General features: G+C 47.1%; 1 protein-coding gene across 4 annotated transcripts in view; it reads right to left on the bottom strand.

Annotated features, from left to right (window-relative positions):
* Window positions 1-2,523: 2,523 nt before the first annotated feature.
* Window positions 2,524-18,333, bottom strand: part of LOC149358301 (uncharacterized) — a 310,815-nt gene continuing 295,005 nt past the window's right edge. For 2 of the 4 annotated variants that reach the window (XM_089570339.1, XM_089570342.1), the window contains 6 exons: window positions 16,666-16,837; window positions 15,377-15,482; window positions 13,083-13,308; window positions 12,041-12,172; window positions 8,854-11,542; window positions 2,524-8,109 (listed from right to left, as the gene is read on the bottom strand). In XM_089570339.1, the coding sequence (XP_089426465.1) occupies window positions 8,883-11,542; window positions 12,041-12,172; window positions 13,083-13,308; window positions 15,377-15,482; window positions 16,666-16,837 (3,296 nt within the window). In that variant the 3' untranslated portion in view covers window positions 2,524-8,109; window positions 8,854-8,882. Of the gene's footprint in view, window positions 8,127-8,853; window positions 11,543-12,040; window positions 12,173-13,082; window positions 13,309-15,376; window positions 15,483-16,665; window positions 16,838-18,333 lie in introns of all 4 variants that reach the window. The other 2 variants (XM_089570340.1, XM_089570341.1) reach the window with 2 other exon arrangements.

Raw genomic sequence — 18,333 nt, 5'->3', positions numbered from 1 at the left:
GGGCTGTCGGAGCGTTGCTTTGCGTATCAAGCCGACGGATTGGAAAGCCATTCCGAAGGCATACTCGACGACTGTCCTTTATAGCAGGAACGGACACGACGGTAAAAATATACTTTGCCGCCAGCGGTACTTTGCGGGCCCTCGCACGTCCTGGACACTTGTGTCCCCTTGAATTCGTATAGTGTGCAGCAACGTCCTGTATTTGGGCTGCATAGGAGACTTCTTCCTGAAATGTCTTTCTGGTCCTCTCGTGCAATGGTGGCGCAGAAGGTAGGCAGTGTCGTGGACAAAGACGAGAAGGACGAAAAGATGAACTGCGAAGTGAATAAAGAGCTATTGAACCAAAAGGCCGTGATTATGTCTCATTCTGTGTACGGTGAGAGGCTTGAATTTTAAACTGCGCTAGTTTGTTGTAATAAGATCTTTCATTATTGCACTTTTGAGAACTTAAACACAAGAGGAAAAAAAATTCGCTGTGGCTTAGCTTGGTTAAGCCTGGTAATTGCGAAAGCAATATCCGTACCTGCGCCATGGTTCAGCTGGTAGTGTAGCTGGTGGTGGTGCTTGTGGTTAGACTTGTGGTGATGCATCGGTTATACAATCCAATTCAATCCAATCCACTCCAATCCAATGTAATGTAATCTAATCTGATGTAATCTAATCTAATCTAATTTAATCTAATCCAATCCAATCCAACCAATCCAGTCCAGTCCAGTCCAATCCAGTCCAATTCAATCCAATTTAATCCAATCTAATGCATTCAAGGTCAAATGAAGGTCAATGGTGGTCACCCCCGCGGCACGGCAAAGGCGTGAAAGTGCAAGTAGTGTTGCTTTCGCAATAAAAAACACATAACATGGATGCGCAAACTGTACGCTGTTGCACAATTTGTCAGTAGACAGTTATCGATGTTATCCGTTGTTTTTTTTTTTTCGTGCTATCCGTGTTATGTTTTTCCCCTCTTTCGTGTAAGTGTTCTCAAAAGCGCACATATCAAAGACTATGTGTACAGTGAATCAGAAGAAGGGGTAGTGGAAGAGGAAGGCGCTGTGCCGCATAGGCGGCGTGAAGCCGGAAATTTCAACTGCCGTAAGGGGCGTTGGCATAGAGTTAATGGCGCTGGTGTGCTACTCGCGAGCAGACGACGCTATAATACAAGGGTGCTTGCTTCCGCTGCCTTCACGCTTGGGCGCCCGATGCTACATCTAGCACCCTAGTCGAGATAAGTGGATGGCGATCATAGCCAAGGAATAGAGCAACCTAGCGCCATTAGCGAACAAAAAGTTAACGAAAATTGGCGCAGTCGCTCCATTGGACCCCGCTGTGTGTTCAGGTTTTGCAGTGAAGTAGTTCTTGGTGAGCACATTATTGCATCCCATACATCTGTTCCACCACGCATAAACGAACGAACTTATGGCAGGATCCTCTGTTCCCATCTTGTGACGCAAAAAGTAGATGCCGCCGATCAATCGATAGAATGACTTTTTGTAAATTACCATGCGCACCAGCTCCGTATATAAAGTGATATACAACGCATATATGTATAGGACACATCACAAGAAAATGTGGCAGGTTTATTCACCTTTTTTACGCAACCAGCTTCGTTCACATGAGCTTTGTCGGATCGTGTATATGTACAGTAGCGAACAAAGCACAAGAAAAATAGAATATATGCGTATGCTTATGTACAAATATATACGCTATATGTACACCACACCACGTACACTTTTTTTTCTTTCTCTTTCAACACACGCAGTCACCGCTGGGAGTGCAGTCACTGCATGGCGTCCATATGAAGCGTAGTACTACACTCACGGAGCACTGACCGCCATAAATTGAAAGAGTGTCGAATGCAGAAATTCTTCGTCGACACTATGCAAACTTACGCCAGCGTACGCAAATATGTTGGACACACCTCAGTAAGCGCGCAAGACAAAATGCTATGTGTACATCATTCTTGTAAGGTAGTAGGCTCCCTTGACGCGGACCAGATGTGCACATGCGCAAGAGTCTGTCTTGAAATAATAGCGAAACCACGGACGTGACCCCGTGATTAGTGAGACATTTTCTCTCTCGCCAGTCAACACGAAAGAACAGCCCCTTCCCGACAGATAACTGCGTTTTGTCCGCAATATACTTCTTCCGCGTTGCACATTTTGATTGTGAATCATCTCAGATGAAACACCCTATACTCAAAAAAAAAAAAAAAACACTCTCCCCGAATCTAATCGCTCTAAGGAACACGAACTTTGCCCTACACAAAATTACACGTGAGGCTCGCTTTTTCTTTATGTACACCTAAATTCTCCGCTACCTCCATATGAAATACGAAAAGAAGTTCCTTCCCTAACACACAAAACATCGGGCTCTCAGGCTTCTAGCATGATCGCTTATAGCTTCCCGCCGCTAAGCTGGGTAGGAGTCTTTGTTTTGTTCTCATGAAGTCATTTTTATGCTGTAAGCATGTCTCTGGAGGTTGGGCGATAAATCAGCAGTAGTAGTTTTTTCTTGTCCCCCCCCCCCCCCCCCCCCCCTTTCCCAGCCGTAGTAACCGTTAGGTGCCGCTAAATAGGAAGACGTCAAGGAGCCTACATGAGGTCCTTACGTTTACGTGCTTGATCTACCCAAAGCATTTTTCTTTATCGGTGTGCCATTAAAAAAAAAGAACGTCTCTTTCGCTACAAACTAGACTCTCAAGGCGACTCGCGAGACACATAAGCTCCGCAGAGCAACTGCGAGGAAAATGGGATTCGGCCGAGAGTGCTTAGGGTGCTGCAAGAGAAATAGAGAGAGAGCGAGAGAACGAATAGGTTTCGTGAATATCACATTGAGAGAGGTCTTGTATATTATTCCGGGGTCGCGTTCTGTAACAATATACTTTCCCTGTTCATTCACTCCTCCGCCGATAGCAGGTGCAACTAGTGGCCTCATAGCTGGTAATTAATAAACAACGTAATTTTTCTAGTGTGATATCATAGTTTCCACTTTAAGAGGTAAAAGAATGAACTGGGAAAGAAAAACTGTTACAAGATGCGTTCCCTGGCTGCAAAGGCGAGCTTGAGGGAATGGCGTCTCGATGCCCGAGGAAGAGGCGGTAGGTTCAAAGCAGGTGCACAAAGCGAAAAGTCGGAGACTGCCAGGGAGACAGGGATGACTATGTACATTTACGCTGGCGTGAATGTCGCAAAAGCGGGGACTGCCGGTGGGCACAGATGTCCTCAGTTATCGTGCGTTGTTTTCTTCTGTTCGTGTGGTAAACGCAAGAGAGCTTACGTGCAGAACACTGGCACAAAATGTTGCTTTCAAAAAACCACCCCTAAACAAGATGGCGCGCGTACATCACTAAACAGGGGTGTGGGGGGGAGGGAGTGTCTGAGAGGAGGAATGACAAAAAAATTTCTCCTTAACTCCTCAGAAAAATGCTTAAGCTCAGAGGCATGACCCGGTATAACGAAGAATTCGATATATTGAAAATTAACGCCTTAAATGAAAAACTTTTGTTGAAAACTGGGGAAAAAAAAGTAACTCCGATTGGCTCCGAGCAACTTTCTGGCATACCTAAAGTGGTTCGTTTGTGATGAGGTCGGATAAAACCAAACAAGAAACTATGTGCAGACTCGTTATATGTTTAAAATGGGCGTTATTTTTATGCTGTTCTGAAAGCGCAATTTTGAAAAAACAAACAAACAAAAACAACAAAATTGCGCATGTGGGTGTGTCTGTGCCCTGCCGCTACTTGACTCTGCCTAGTATGGCTCTTCCGACCCTTCCGTCACAACCAGCAAAGATCCATAGGCTGAAAAAGCCGTCCATAAAAATGCGGCCTGTGCTCTACGTTCCTTCAGCCCGTACATCTCACATCGTAAGCGTTCAAAGACACCAAGTACGAAATACGAGGGAGATAATTGAAGTGTAGGCTCGGGGCACTTTCAACTAACTTATATTTTTCACAGCACGTGTTTTCTTACAAAGTGGCCATTTTCGCACAATTACTAGCCATGACCGAAAAAAAAAAAGCCTGTTGTAACACACTCTGTGGAGTCACTGTCGTAACACTTTTGCTCCTGCCATTATATTAAGGCGAGGATACCTATCAATCTGAGCGCCTACTTATGACGCGCCTAAACAGGCCTGGAATGCTTTGGCGAACATTTGCATAGCGCTAGGACGACGCACATAGAGACAAGTGTAATTAACGTGTTTCGCTAACTCCGCGGGACTTGTGCACCGTATTCATGAGACGCTTTCAATCATACACACATGTATACACTTATAAAGGCGCTGAATTTCGTGCACGAAACGAAAGAGGCCGAAACTGAATAGGGGAGCGTACAGACTGGCACCCTAAGCCATAACGGACTAAAAGGTGTACATTGGGGAGTAACGGCATGGTCTCAACTATTATACCCTCAAAGAGCATTCATCACTCCCTTAGAGACTAACTGCAAAAAGAATCAGCCAGCCAGGTTATCTCTACGTACTGACTGTTCGTCTCCAGGGCTAAGGGGTGCAGTTACTCCCACTTTGCCCACTTTTGGCTTGGAGTGCAGTGTTTTAGTCTTTGTTCCGATCAGTACGTCGAGATAGCCAGTTGTAAGGCCAACAATATTTAACCAGCCACATCCCATGGCAGAATTGTATTAGTGAGCAGTCAACTAACGGTATCTGAAGTAAAATTCTGCGCGTTTAGTTTACGCAAAGAACTTCCAAGGTTCAAGGTGACTGAATGACGCCTGCTATAAATTTTCCGTATAAAATGAAAAACAACTATAACTGGAGGAGAAGTAAATGCAGGCAAAAAAAGCGTCACTATAAACTGCTTTGGTCAGCAGTGAGCCAATTGCTGTAAATAATGTCACCTATGCGCGAATCGTTCGGTGTAATGCTAACAAGCAGAGACACAAAACAATCAATCAATCAAAGGTTGAAACAATGGGGAAGGAAGCTCAATCCAGAATATATGTTTACCACACAAAAGTTTATAAAAAAAAACAACCCACCATACAACATGCGTAAATGATGTAGATGACTTTTCTACCAGCATCGTCATGTTTCAAGCGGCGGTGGCAAACAGCCAAGCTATGAGCAGCTCCAAGTTTTTGCAAGGGATGCAGATAATGAGCTTGCTTTGTTTTTAAGCCCTGAGCCTACAGCACGGATACTTCGTAATAGCCAAAGTAGCGCTTAGGGTATGAAGAGATTCACAGTATCTTCAATCTGTAAGTTTAGATTCAATTATGATAAAGAACACTTGGGGCGGCGAAATTTTTTTTAAGGAGATACATGACTTGAATGGCTGGCAAGTGCCTTGTTCGCAGCCACGTCCGGTCGGCGCTAGCGTGCCAATCAAACAAGGGATGCGTCTATACAAAAGAAATTTCTTGAATCTCAGCTCGTCATCTGAACTACTCTCAACAGCTGCTGGTATTTACAAAGCTAGATGCTCTCTTGTCAACACATTTTTCCTCTTTTGGCGTCGTATATTGACGTATCAGATCAAACAAACAGCCGCGATCGATCTCTGAAGAGCACGGAGGTGCTGAGTGGGCTCAACCTCGTCAAAACCAGCACGCCTTTCCTTGTACCTGTGAGGCCCACAACTCGTGGCCCACAACTCGTGGGGCGGCACTAGCCGAGATGCTGTTTCGCGACATTCGGCAATCTGGAAAACCCGAGACGCTGCCCGCAGACGTTGTTGTGGTCAGAGGTTTCAAGCAGCAAGCATTCGACCTGGTCATATGGCCGAGGGAACGTGTCGGCACATCAACACCAGGCACGCTTCAGTTCCTCCGTGTGCGTTGACTTTTTGTGGCCACAGCTATATGTCCGTCATCGGTCTCGTAATACGTCTTTTATTTACAGCGCCCAAAATGACTAATTTCGCAGACTCACAAGCGAGTGAACAAGAAAGATGAGTTAATGAAAGATATTCACTGGTGCAGGCCACGAGAAAACGTCAACTTCTATATACTCCAATAACATGAATGGTAAATTTAACAAACAAAAAAAATCTCGCCGTCTGTTGACTGTAGAGAGAAGCGATGACCTCACCTCCTTTAATTCTGAGTAGGTGTTGAAGATGTCGCGATTCGTACCGTGAGATCGAGGTGATGTCGCTTTCCTGTCGATATACGGCATACGGATGCTGGCAATAAAGGGATTACTTTGTGAGAACTGAGAGAATGAAGCCTGTAACTGCCGATGAGTGATCGTCTAGAGGATTGTGTTCGACACCACAGAATAGACGCATATATTGTTGCTAGCTAGTTATAAATACTTAGCCAGCACGAATAGATAACAAAGGAATGATGCTCTTTCCTTGCTCCTCAGTGGACTTACGTGTTATGGTTGACGGAAACACGGTTAGAGCGTTTGAGTTTAAAACTTAACCTTATTATTTCATGCAGAAAATGAGTAACGTCGCGGCAGAAACGAACAAAAGCCTATGGAAGGTTAAGGAACATTATGATCAAAGGAAGGATTAATGACAAACCCATACCGAGTGTTCTGCATTTATCTGTCTGGGCTGTCAAAAATTCTCCAGCGCAAACTACCTGCCTGTTTGGGCCCAAACACGGACCATAGGGTAGCTTATGATAGTCTGCGTCTTTCAGTAAGTAATTTAAATACCGGAACTTGTGTGAACTGTCAAGAAACGGCGAATAACTGTAGCCGCCTGCATGGAGAATTTTCGTATAGACGAGCGTGGCAGCAGATTTGACAGGCTGCGCCATCTGGGATACTGCGAGACCTACCCTTGTTCCCAATAGGAATATATTGGTTGCCTCGCAGTTCACCAGGTGGCGCAGCCTCTCAAATCGGCTATCTCGCGCGCCCCGATGAAAATTCTGCCCGCCGACTGCGGGCAGTCCAGCAAGGTCCTATGTTAAATGATTTGTCGAAAAACGCCGAATATTACAAGTTACCTTGTGACCTCTTTTTGAGCAGAAACATACCAGTGGGTTGGGCAGGAGAATTTTTTACAATCCGGACAGATAAATACGCAGACCCTGTAAATATGAGCAGGACTTTTTATAGCGTTCTGAAGCGAACTACTGAGGAACACGTAAGCGAAATCTGAGCGCTGTTGTTCAGATACGGACCAGTAGTCGCGCCTTTGTCCCTTGTAAACCTGCAGTGCAGTTGAAGGTCACAGGCACTGACAGGAAAACCAAGGATGTTTAAATACTCCCTTCCTTTGTTCCGCGGAGCACCTGATCAGACAGCTAGGCAAACCTGTTCACAGCTATAGCTCACGTAACAAACTTCTCCACACGCATGCTCTCGGTACTTAAGATGCTTAAGCAAATATACCATATTTCTCGGGCAATCACTTCAAACACAATCTCACTGCTCTTCAATCTGTTGAATAATGGAGCGTCAGCAACTCTGTAAACAAACTTGTGCTTTCAGGAATGTCGCAGCAGAAAGAACTAGGTAAATGCCCGCAGACAAACACGTGATAAGGGCGCCAGAGTAGATATATCTTATAAGATACAAAATGATTCATTAACAAACATAACAACGAACGCGTTATTGAATGCACAGCCATAAACGCTGCTATGATGGTACCGCGCTAAGCTGGCCAGGCTTGTTCAGCTCTCAGGTTTATGAAACCAGACTTAAACAAACGACACTGAATTACTGCCTCTCACAAATGGCTTTTATACACATTTCATGCTCCTTTATATGAGTTAGTATGCCAAACAAGTTTCGATGCTTCCATCCTTAAGGGCTGTAGAAATTAGCATCGCAGCAGTCATCCACCGCGGCAAACAGTGCCTACGGAAGACATCGCACCAGCGTTATCGCGGACACAGTGGAAAAGCAAAAAAGTACCACAGGCAGGCAGCCAGAACACAGACAAAAGGCGGACACAAGCATTCAGGTGTTCCCTGATGACGCGTCCAGGCACTCGCCGCAAACTTGGTTGCCAAGTTCTCAGCACAAGTTTTTTTTTTCTTCGTCTTCTTTCTTTCTGGGTCGCCCACAGCGTCGTAGCTTGAAAGGTTCCCACACGGCAGTATAGTGAAAGAGACAGGCCACTACAGAGAGGCGCCAGAGGGGAGGACCCACGTAGACGTCCTCGGGTGTGGCCAACTTGATGATCTGACACAAGTAAAAGCCTGCGGTTAAAATACCCAACAATTCTCGACACAAGACTTCTTGAACGGGAAAGAGTTTATGAACGGAAACTTTTCAGACAAAAGAAAATTTCTCTATAACAATCAACACAACCGCAGACCTCCTGTCAGAAGGGTCGCATATTTTTGCTATTAAAGTTTTTTCTACCATCAAAAGCGTCCCCCTTTGGTGTCCTATGGTAGTCTTAACTGCCCGATGCGAGCGATGGAAAAAATTTGAAAAATTTTGCTACACATGAGAAGAATATTTCCATAGCAGTATCTTAGAATTCTCCAATATTCAAATTTTTGTTCAGAAATGTTGGACATGAGTTTGCCGATGGATTCGCATTCCCATACTAACATTTGAAACATTTTATAAACAAAATTTCGCAAAGGGTGTCAGTGGTAAAGCAAATAATTTACTAATACCGGGAAAGCTAAAACTAGAGGTGAAAATAAAGAACTGGTATGGACACGAAACGATGACATCAACATTGTAGACAACCATCATGATGTGTGAGTCATAAAACAAATATAAACTTAAAAAGTACGGTGTTAAAAGCAAGTTAAAAGCAAAATATACGCAAGTTGGAACATCATTTGATAATTTTGTAGATCATAGGAAACCTCTAGGAATCAGTAGCCGAAAAGAAACGATATGCTCTTTAGAGAAACTGTGAATACTTTTACATCGATTGTGATAAATCCGAGAAGTAACTTGACGCACCTGAAGAGGAGTACATCTTGGGCTGTTGGTTACCTCTTCACCGAGGTTGCCTTGCAACCATTGGAGGCGGAGGTGACAGCCGGCTTGTCTTGCGAGGAGTACAATCCTAACTTCACCTTGAAGTCGCTGATGCAGCCCGTGAAAGACGGTCTTCGCGTCGGGAACGGGTTGTAGTTCTCGGCCAGTGAACGCCTCGGAGACCCCGGCGGAGTAGATTTCCCATCGCCGACGTCTCCTGAAAGACATCTTTGTCGTCGAATCAGCGGAAGCGTACCCGTGCCGTCTCCGCCGACCACACCCGAGACGTGCGACTCCCGCGACGTCATAGTCGCGTCCGTGCTCTGTGACCGAGCGGTCTTAGGCCTAGCCGCAGCGCCGCTAGAGTACTCCTGGGCCGCCAGCGCCGTAGCTGAGCCTTCGGACGCACAGCGAGCACCTCGAGTGGCCGCCGCCGCTTGGGCCAGACTCTCGAAGAACTTGGAGGCGTCGAACTTGAGAGAGGATTTTCGGGACGCGCCTCCGGGAGACAGCGTCTGTCCGGAGGACCGCTGCGCCGAGTCGTTGTTGCCGGTAACATCCGCTCCGGTTCTGTCCTCACCTTCGGCCACAGTGTGTATGCCGGAGTCTGCCGACACCTTCTGCCCGAGCAAGAACGCTGATCTGCGTAGTTCCTGGTTGGGTGAGATTAGATGCGAGCTTGAAGTGCTTGACTCGCTGCACTTGACAATGTCTTGACCAGCCTCCTGACTAAGCTCTTCTTCCGCTTTTTCAAAAGTCATTTCGTTGAGGGTCGTGAGCGTGTTGCACGTCAAAGAAGAGCCACGTCTTTTCTCCCCAGGCAAAATGGACTCGCGACCAGAAGTCGAGTCGTAAGGCAACAACCTGCCGTCGAAGGACTCTTGGCTGATCCTGAAGGAGCCCGTTCTGTCGTCCCTCAACAGACGAGGCCTGTGAGACCCGCCGTCTTCAGCGGATCCCGCGTCGCCGTCGTCGGCCTCTTCAGATATGGACCTTTCATAACGCAGGGATGCTTGGTAGTCGGTGTCCGAAGATCGCCAACTCACGTCGTTAGAAGTGTTGCGGCTGTCGTACTTGTACGACCATTTTCTGAACTCCCGCGAAGACACGCTGAATTCGCTACTCGCCGAACCTCGCTTGCTCGAATCCCTGCGAAACCTGTCAAGTTCGGTTGAAGGCGAGTCGCCGCTTGTGTCGTCCGATGTGTTTGTGCGCTTAGGCGTCCATCGGGGCGGAGAGCCCAGCGACAGCTTCCTGTCCGTGTCTTCCGACGACGACCTGTCGATGTTGGGCGGGAGCTTCTGAGTACCCAGTTCGTCAGTTCCTCGACGATTGGCGTTCCTCAGGGCCATTCGCTGAGCTTGCCTGTCGGACAGAGCTGACTGGCTGAACTTTCTGGACAACCTCTGGAACTCTTCGTCTGAGAGTTTGCCCTGTGGTGTCGTCCGCTCATCGGAAGGCTTCCTGCTGCCGACTTCTGTTGGAGGCGGTGGTCCGCTCGAAGAGGACGTCGTCAGGGCGGCGTCGCTCGACGACTTCCAGCTGGACGCCTCGGAGGAAGTCCGAATGTTATACTTGTCTGAACCAGACAGTACCATGTTGGAGAATGTGTTTCGCGAACTCTCTGTCTCAGAGCTCAGAGAGTCAATGACCTGCTTCTCTGGTTTATCCGCTTCCAGGGAGTGCGACGTCTCATCCACAGCTGAAGATACTTCAGCAAGAGAGCTGATAGTTTCGAGCTTCGAAGACGTCTTTTCCTCCTCCTCCTCTTCTTCCGAGGACAGGCTTTCGGCCGAAGAGTTTCTCGAAGCGTCGCTCTCGTCGTCTGGCTTGTAGGAACCGTCCTCGTCATCGTCTAGACTTATTGGCTCTCTGTGCCTCACCAAGGTAGCGCGGGCACCGGACTTACGGGTCGGAATGCCAGCGACAGGTTTAGATCCGTCCGACAGCCGCCGCGGAGGCTTCGGATGAGTCTTCTCAGGATCGTGGTCTTCGTGGCGACGTTTGGACCGCCTGTCGCGACTCGCGTCCTCTTCGGACGACGACGAAGATGACTGTGAGCTGTCGGATGAGTAGTCGTGGGCTCCGTTTTTTAGCCTTCGGTGGGGCTTTTTGTCCGGAAGAGAAGGCGGGAGTGCCGGCGACTCGGCGTCATTACCGTACTTCTCAACACTCTCCTTCCGGGCGGGCGGAACTTCATCCGGCGACGAGGACCTGTTGTTGTTATCATCGCAGAGTTCCGTGGACGAAGAACTCGAGCTGCTGCTACCGTCGTGTCGTCCGGCCTTGAGCTTCTTGGCCTGCTCCCACGAAAGAGTCTCGACTGGAATGGGGTCCCTCGTTGTCACTCGCGGCGATGCCTTCCTCGCGGCCCTGGGTGCAGCTGGTGAAGTAGAGACGGCGCTAGCCACCGGTGATGTAGATGGCGAAGTGCTTGAGGTTGTCGTTGTCGTGACTGGAGCAGCGAGGCGCGGGGACACTCGTTTCGTGGAGACTGACCCGCTTCCGTACGTCGTCGCATGGCTGACTGTAAGGCCACTGGGTACAGCGTGCGTCGGAGGCGGTGGTCGAGTCCTGCGCACAATGGGTCTTTGACCGGCTAGGAGATTGTTCACGGGAACCCCCGGTGAGACCCTTTGAGGACGCGATAACGCGGGAGCCTGGAGGTTGCCTGCGAGCAGAATGGTGGCGCGAAAGACTTCGTGACCAGAAAGCAGTGCACAGGCACTGAAAAAGTTCACACCGAAAGACTCCGTATCTTTGTTTTGCCGTAGACACTGTTTTGTTGAACACTTGACACAATGTTTTTTTTAGTACTGCGCACTCAAAAATCAAATCTTCTAACCACCTTAAAAGCATAACGGCAGATTTGTCAGGTTGTGTACGCAAGAATTGTGTTAGTGCGCTCTAACAGCTGAAATGTATTCGGACTACAGCTAACGATGAAAGGCTGCTGGCAATAAAAGCTGTGGAAGTTACTGTAGCTTCTACGTAATTGTTCAAATCACACATGGCCTTACCTCTGGCATATTCTTTAAAGCGAGCAGGTTCTGTGTGTTAAGCAAACTGAATACCTCAAGCAACCACCCACCAAATTGAAACGGGATGAGTAAGAAGAGGCAGCTGCCAGAAAAAAAAAAAAAGCAAATACCATTTCTAACTTGCTCACCCGTGAGTATGATGTGAGCTTGGCGTTGTCGCTGTCTCAGCCTCGAGTACTGCCTCTTTAGGGTTGATATGTCCAGGGTCATCCGACTCGGGTCCAATGGACTCGGCAGCGAGGCTTGGACGGCGCCTTGGCCTGCGGTTTCCGAGAACCGAGCGAGTATATACTTGCGTGTTCACGACGTGCCGCAGAGCGTGAAACTTTGACGGGCCACGCGACAGCTCAACAGCGAAGCATATTTTTGCTTCCCTAAAGCTGTCTTAGTGGCATCTAATTAGGCCGAATACGCAAAAATACTCCGCTGCAACGTCGCATTAAAATAATATGATCATGTTTTAAGTTTGGGACCAAGCAGCACGCCCACTGCGTAACAGCAATCTACGCGCAAGGCTCCATGAAACCTAAACTCCCTACCGGAGTCACTTATTTATATAGACTGCTTAACTACAGAGGATGCAAGAAGAATCATGACCATAAAAGTTCTAGACATACTGAAGACACATTCCTTTCCTCTCATACCCCGATGTCTGGCTGCAGAAACCGTCTTTTCTTCCACTAAAGCTTCCCTATGCATGCTCCAACCTCCTCAACCACGCCGCCTTCCCACTGCATGACTTGCAAGGATCTATCGTGAATTCTCCTCTGATCGACGGCCCCCTATCTCTGCAATTTCAAATATCGTCGATTTATACTTTAGAAACTTTTTTGGTTTTCAGTGCCTTTGAAGTTCCCACTACAATTTCTGTAAATAATTGTGTAGAGGTCCTTTGGATACATTCCTTTTATTTTATTTTCTTTTTGGCCTGTCTACCATTCGCAACTGCCGCATTCCCACGGCAGGACTGACAACTAGCAATCAAACTCTGTCGCCGGCTCTGGGGGTAGTTCGAGTTCTAAATTGCTTGAAAGAAAAAAAAGAGGGAGGGTATAACTAGATACGGAATTCAGAGCCGTTCTCTTTAACGAAACCGGGGCCGACCAATCACAGAGGCTCGAAGGAATGAACGGCAAAAGGAGTGGTTGCGAAACACGTGCCCCCGCTTACCTCTGTTCTTGGCGACGAGAAAAGCATTTGAGATGCCGCAGAAGGCGGCCGCCACCACCATCTGGTGGTCGGAGTCCGCGTCGTTGTCTTCGTCATCCCCCAGGAAGAGCCAGAGCCCGTGACGGCTCGGCGCCGACGTAGACGGCAGAGGCCGGATGTTGTACGTGTAGCGATCGCGCAATTCGGACAGCTGCGGAATCGGCACACGCGACACGTCGCAGATGGCCTGCGGTGCACAGCGTCACGTCAGAGTCGTCAGGAGGATGCCATCATTAGGATGCCATCATAGACCGGCACATGAAGGCGTAGTAGGGACGTGCAGGTTCATCACGACAGCAAAACACAGCGGTGAACAAGTGACGTCAGCGCATGGTTGCATCGAGGCATCGAGGGTTTTCGCAGTTTTTGAGGAGAGTTTTTCGCACAGGAAGCACACAGTGGTCGACATGACGATATGTTCCACATTTAACGGGTCGTCGGCACAATTTCGTTCCAGTAGCACGCGACCAGGACGCCAGAAAAGTCGGATGATGATCGCAGTTGTGCACAAACCACGTGATTGTCAGTTCATAGAGGCGTCACAGTGGTTGTTCGCCAGCGAAACAAGGGAAGGCGAATCACGTCGGCGGGAAGCGGGAGCATGTCCGGAGTGTAGATGTGAATGTTATTCGCCGAAATGGGGGTGCCAGGACAGGAAGGCCAGGGCATGAAAAAGAAAGAAGAAAGAGAACGATATTCAGACGCAGGTACAGGAAGACGATTGCACACGGCCATGAAACGGCTCATGGTTATCATGATCAGTTATTCGCAACACGGAAAACATAACGTCATTCGATGATATGCAAAGAAGTAATAAATGTCTCAAGAAAAATCGGTGCACGGAAAGCGGGAAACATGCAGAACCGTCTTAGGGTGTTTAAATGAAACTGACATATATAGTAAGTTTAATTTAGGTTATGAAGAGCGGAAATAAGCAAGCACGGTTGGTGTACCATTTCGGATGGATGCGTAAAGAGCCCCGTGAATTGGCGAAAGGTATAAAAGGAGCGAGACAGTAAAAAGCACCAACAGATATCATGCAGTTCTACAGCATGCGTAAATGGGTGGAACCCCCTTGGCATACGACACCAGTTATGTAAAACAAATTCTTCTTATTCTGTAAGCTTTTGTTAAGCCTGGTGCAGCTCTGATGTATGCTTCAACGGACGTCAGCCACGTAAGCAGGCTGCCGACATTATTGCTAACAAGTCGCTAACTGATGACACGATCATCTTTGTACTCAGTGTCAGTGCAACCGGTAAATGAACGTGTTATGTCCTTTCCAACACCATAACGTCCCAGCTGCTGAACCAGTTTGGCCGGTGCGTATTGCTTCAGCCTAGGGCATCATTTTCGTGTTTATTTTTTATAAGCAGTAGCCACTAGCAGCAAAACAGTGAAGAAACTAAAACCACTAACTGGCCCGAAATGTCATAAACGACACTTCTTTTTTAAAGCAGCAATATGTAATCGGCCTAAAATGAAAGATGAAAGAAGCCGCTGAAACCTGACCAGCGTGATGACCCAATTTTAGTTGAGAGAGATTACACAGTAGTGCTTAATTTTTACTTCTAAGCTCTGATAATAGGTCTTCGAAAATGAAAAAAAAAATAACCGCAGTAATTTGTTTTCCTCTACTTATTTACGTATCTTCGCTTTGACTGAATTTTCAAGTTCGCGTTTCATTGGTCTCCGACAGTACAGGCGTCATTCACAATTATCTGCCTAAATCATTTTCTCCTAGGAGAGATTTGAAGCGCTGCCTTGCATAAAAGCCAGTACATAGCGAAAAGATCGTTGTTCAGGAACCTTTGACCCTACTGGTATAAATGCTTGAACTATCAAGTGCGATTCATCAGAACAGTTCGAGCTTCAGTGCAGTCTTCTTGGCCAAGTGGCTGAGAACTTAATAAATGAGCAACCCTCTATTCTTATAAATATTGCGAAACTTAGCTCGCACGATTAGGCCATGATCATCCACGACTGCCATATAGCAATGTTTATTACGATGACAAGTTTAAATAAATTCAGTTCATTAATGAATTAAATTCACCTCGTTCCCGAATTCTGTGGATACGTAGTAAATTATTACGATGAATCAGTTGGCGACGATCCCAGGGCGGAAAGGACTGAAGTCATAGCACATGTAACGCACATGCGTTGCAAGCATGCAGGAACACGGCTGTAGGACTGAGTTCAATCCTCGGGGGTGACTCTGCAATGTTCATCTAGAACCAAAACGGAGTCGCTCTCACCACGATGAACTCTTGCGGGTCCTTGACGCCGAACTCGACCATTTCCCGGGTCAGCACGCCCATGACGCTGTAGAACTCGTCCGCGCTGCTCACGGTCATGATGCGGCTGCGAGTGGTAGATACGCGCAAATAATTGCGCTCACTTGCCTGCTGACGTCTCGCCAAGACGAAGTTACAGCGCCTTTTGGGGCAGTCTTCAAACAAGGTTAGCCATGCGAAATTGTGCTAACAACACCGGACACAAAATACGAAAGAGTTTATTATACCTCCCTGGCGCGTGATGATAAAAGCCTGTCCGCAAGGCTCTTTTTCGTCAGTGCCTTTGCAGAAGGGCCGTAATGTCAACTCTTTCGGTGACGAGAAAAGGCGCTTCCAATGTCGTAGCCATAAATGAAACCAAGCAAGATTATAGTAAAGGTTATAGTGGGAGACCAATGTCACGGCATTTTATTCGTCCTTCGGCGAAGTGGGCAACATACTTCTTGGTTTATGGCATGAACGATGTTGACGCAGTCCAGAAGAGACCAGGATACCATGGATAAACACATTTCCATCAGTGCACATAACATTTGAGAACTCCGGCAAAACCTGTCGATGACGACAGCTTTCTTTTTTCCCTGTCCTGGCCTTTCCTCGTACTTACGTCCCGACACAAAATTTAAAAATTTTGATAGAAAGCAGACCTCGACTTCGCCGCGATTTCTGGACGATCTTCGTCGTAAATCCTCGAGAACGAGGAACAAAAACAGGCGAAACTTGCGGTAAGTTACTTTTACTGTTAATTTCGCCTCAGAAAATATACGCACAATTTTACCAAGCTCTCGCTCAATACTCTAGTATTTGCTCGTTAGAATAGACATAGCTGCAGAAACGCAAACTGGCGCAAGGAAATGAGGGAGAAACACACAAGAGAAGACGAGCTTCCTATACGTTTGGTAACGACCGACTATGTCTAGTATGTCTAGCAACAGCCAATTGTGTCTGGTAACGATCAAACTAGATCAAACCGAAATCAGTTTAGTTTACGTTTGCGTATACTTTTTGTTTTGAATCCACAGACCATGAGGCCATCGGAGTAGCTTCCATTTACGGAAACGAGCGCGGACGCTTTCCATTTGTCGTAGAAAGAAAGAAAGAAAGAAAGAAAGAAAGAAAGAAAGAAAGAAAGAAAGAAAGAAAGAAAGAAAGAAAGAAAGAAAGAAAGAAAGAAAGAAAGAAAGAAAGAAAGAAAGAAAGAAAGAAAGAAAGAAAGAAAGAGGAAGAGGAAAAGGAAAGAGGCGCATGCTCACTCTGCGAGCCCTTCCCAGATGGTGATGGCGGTGCGCAGGAGCACTTCATTCCCTTCGAGCAGGATGAGATCCCAGACGCGCACCACCAGCGATCGCGGCAGGCACGTGGTGAACAGCGTTAGGAACCACTGCATCGTGAACACGTTCGTCAGCGGGGGCTCGTAGTTCATCCCTGCGCACGTAGGACGGGAAGGAAAAAGAGAAAAGAACATGAACTCGCTTTACACGTGCCCGACACAGCCCTAACCTGGCCCAGGGTGTGGCAGCAAACAAGTTCATATCGGTTATTAAGAAGTGAAAACAACAAGGACAAGGTCAAAGAAAAACACACAGCGGGTTACTCTGAAAAGTAATGAATTGAACACTGGGCCCTAAACATGGGATATCACGTATCTTTATCGCTATACTGCCCCGAATGATTGCAGCGTTTGTTTGTTGTGTTTATTTGTTCATGCTTCAAGGCTGCCGGCACGCCGCTTTATCGCTTCGTTTGTGACGCAAAACGCACCTAGATTTATCTCGATTGATCGCATCCAGGCGGAGCCGATTCTACTTTGTGCCAGAATGTTCTAGTAACTTCCCAAGCTTTATCTCTAATGTTCGCTATCAGGTTTAAAAAGAGCACGGCCGACAGCGGCGGTCATTCCGTTCGACGACCGCCGAGCACGCTTGTTGCTACGCCGCCGCCGAGTGATTCAGTTCTTTGCGGGCGCAAGTCAGCCCAAATAAAGAGTTTTATTTCGAAGACATTCTCGCTGGTTTCCTCTTCGCCGAACTGCAGTCACCACTATATGACAATACTGTCGCGCAGCAGAGCCCCTAAGTGGGAATAAACGGAGGTTGAAGGGCGCCAGGTATAATTCATAGCTTCGTACTAGCCGTGTCCCAAGTTTCCGTCATTTTCATCCATAATTAAAGTGGAAGTTTGGGCTAGTTGGTAGGGCATGATTTGGAAAGGTGCTTAGCGCGAGAAAAACAAGGGCGACAAAGATAGGGCTCGTCCTGTGTCCCTCTCATGTCCTTGTTGCTGTTGCGCAAAGTCCCCCTCCAAATCATCTGAAAGTAAATCCAATTTCTAGTGTAACAATACGATTGATAAGGCAGATCGATTGTTTTCTCCCACACTTTGCTCAGTTTAGCCTCAGTACTAAAATTCATTCTTTAGAATTGGCAACTTGAGCTGCTTCGGTGAAGCGGGCAGGGCATGATTATTATATTTTTTGAAGTCAATTTCATTTTGATGTCCACTAAATATTTTTTTCATAGCACACTGAGATCACAGCGTTGAAAACGTGACCTCAGCTGGATAGTCAGCCGTTCTTAACTTACAACGTTACTTCATAAAGAAACGTATTCGAGAAATGCATGCTTTATAAATTTTCGCATGTAAAAAAATTTAAAACGCATTCGTATCTCGTAGACGCATCGTATATGTAATGCTCCCAATTCGTGTCTGCATTTATTCAGGCACTGGCCTCCGAACATGCTCGGAAGCATAAACCGCAAATGCCACTTCTTTTGTGCTCTACCACTGGATTTGATGTTTTGATTTCAGAGAACTTAAATTAGCAATAGTATGACCTTCATCATCTGCCTCGCACTTTGTTCGCATTTAAGTTGCAGCCACGTTTGGCGCCAGCATATATGGAGCGCAACTAACAAATCATT

Source organism: Amblyomma mixtum, chromosome 2, assembly GCF_055824585.1.
Source record: "Amblyomma mixtum isolate Tamu chromosome 2, ASM5582458v1, whole genome shotgun sequence".
In the NCBI taxonomy this organism is placed as follows: domain Eukaryota; kingdom Metazoa; phylum Arthropoda; class Arachnida; order Ixodida; family Ixodidae; genus Amblyomma; species Amblyomma mixtum.
The sequence above is the reverse complement of the archived record's forward strand: the minus strand, read 5'-3'. Positions and strand labels throughout refer to the sequence as shown.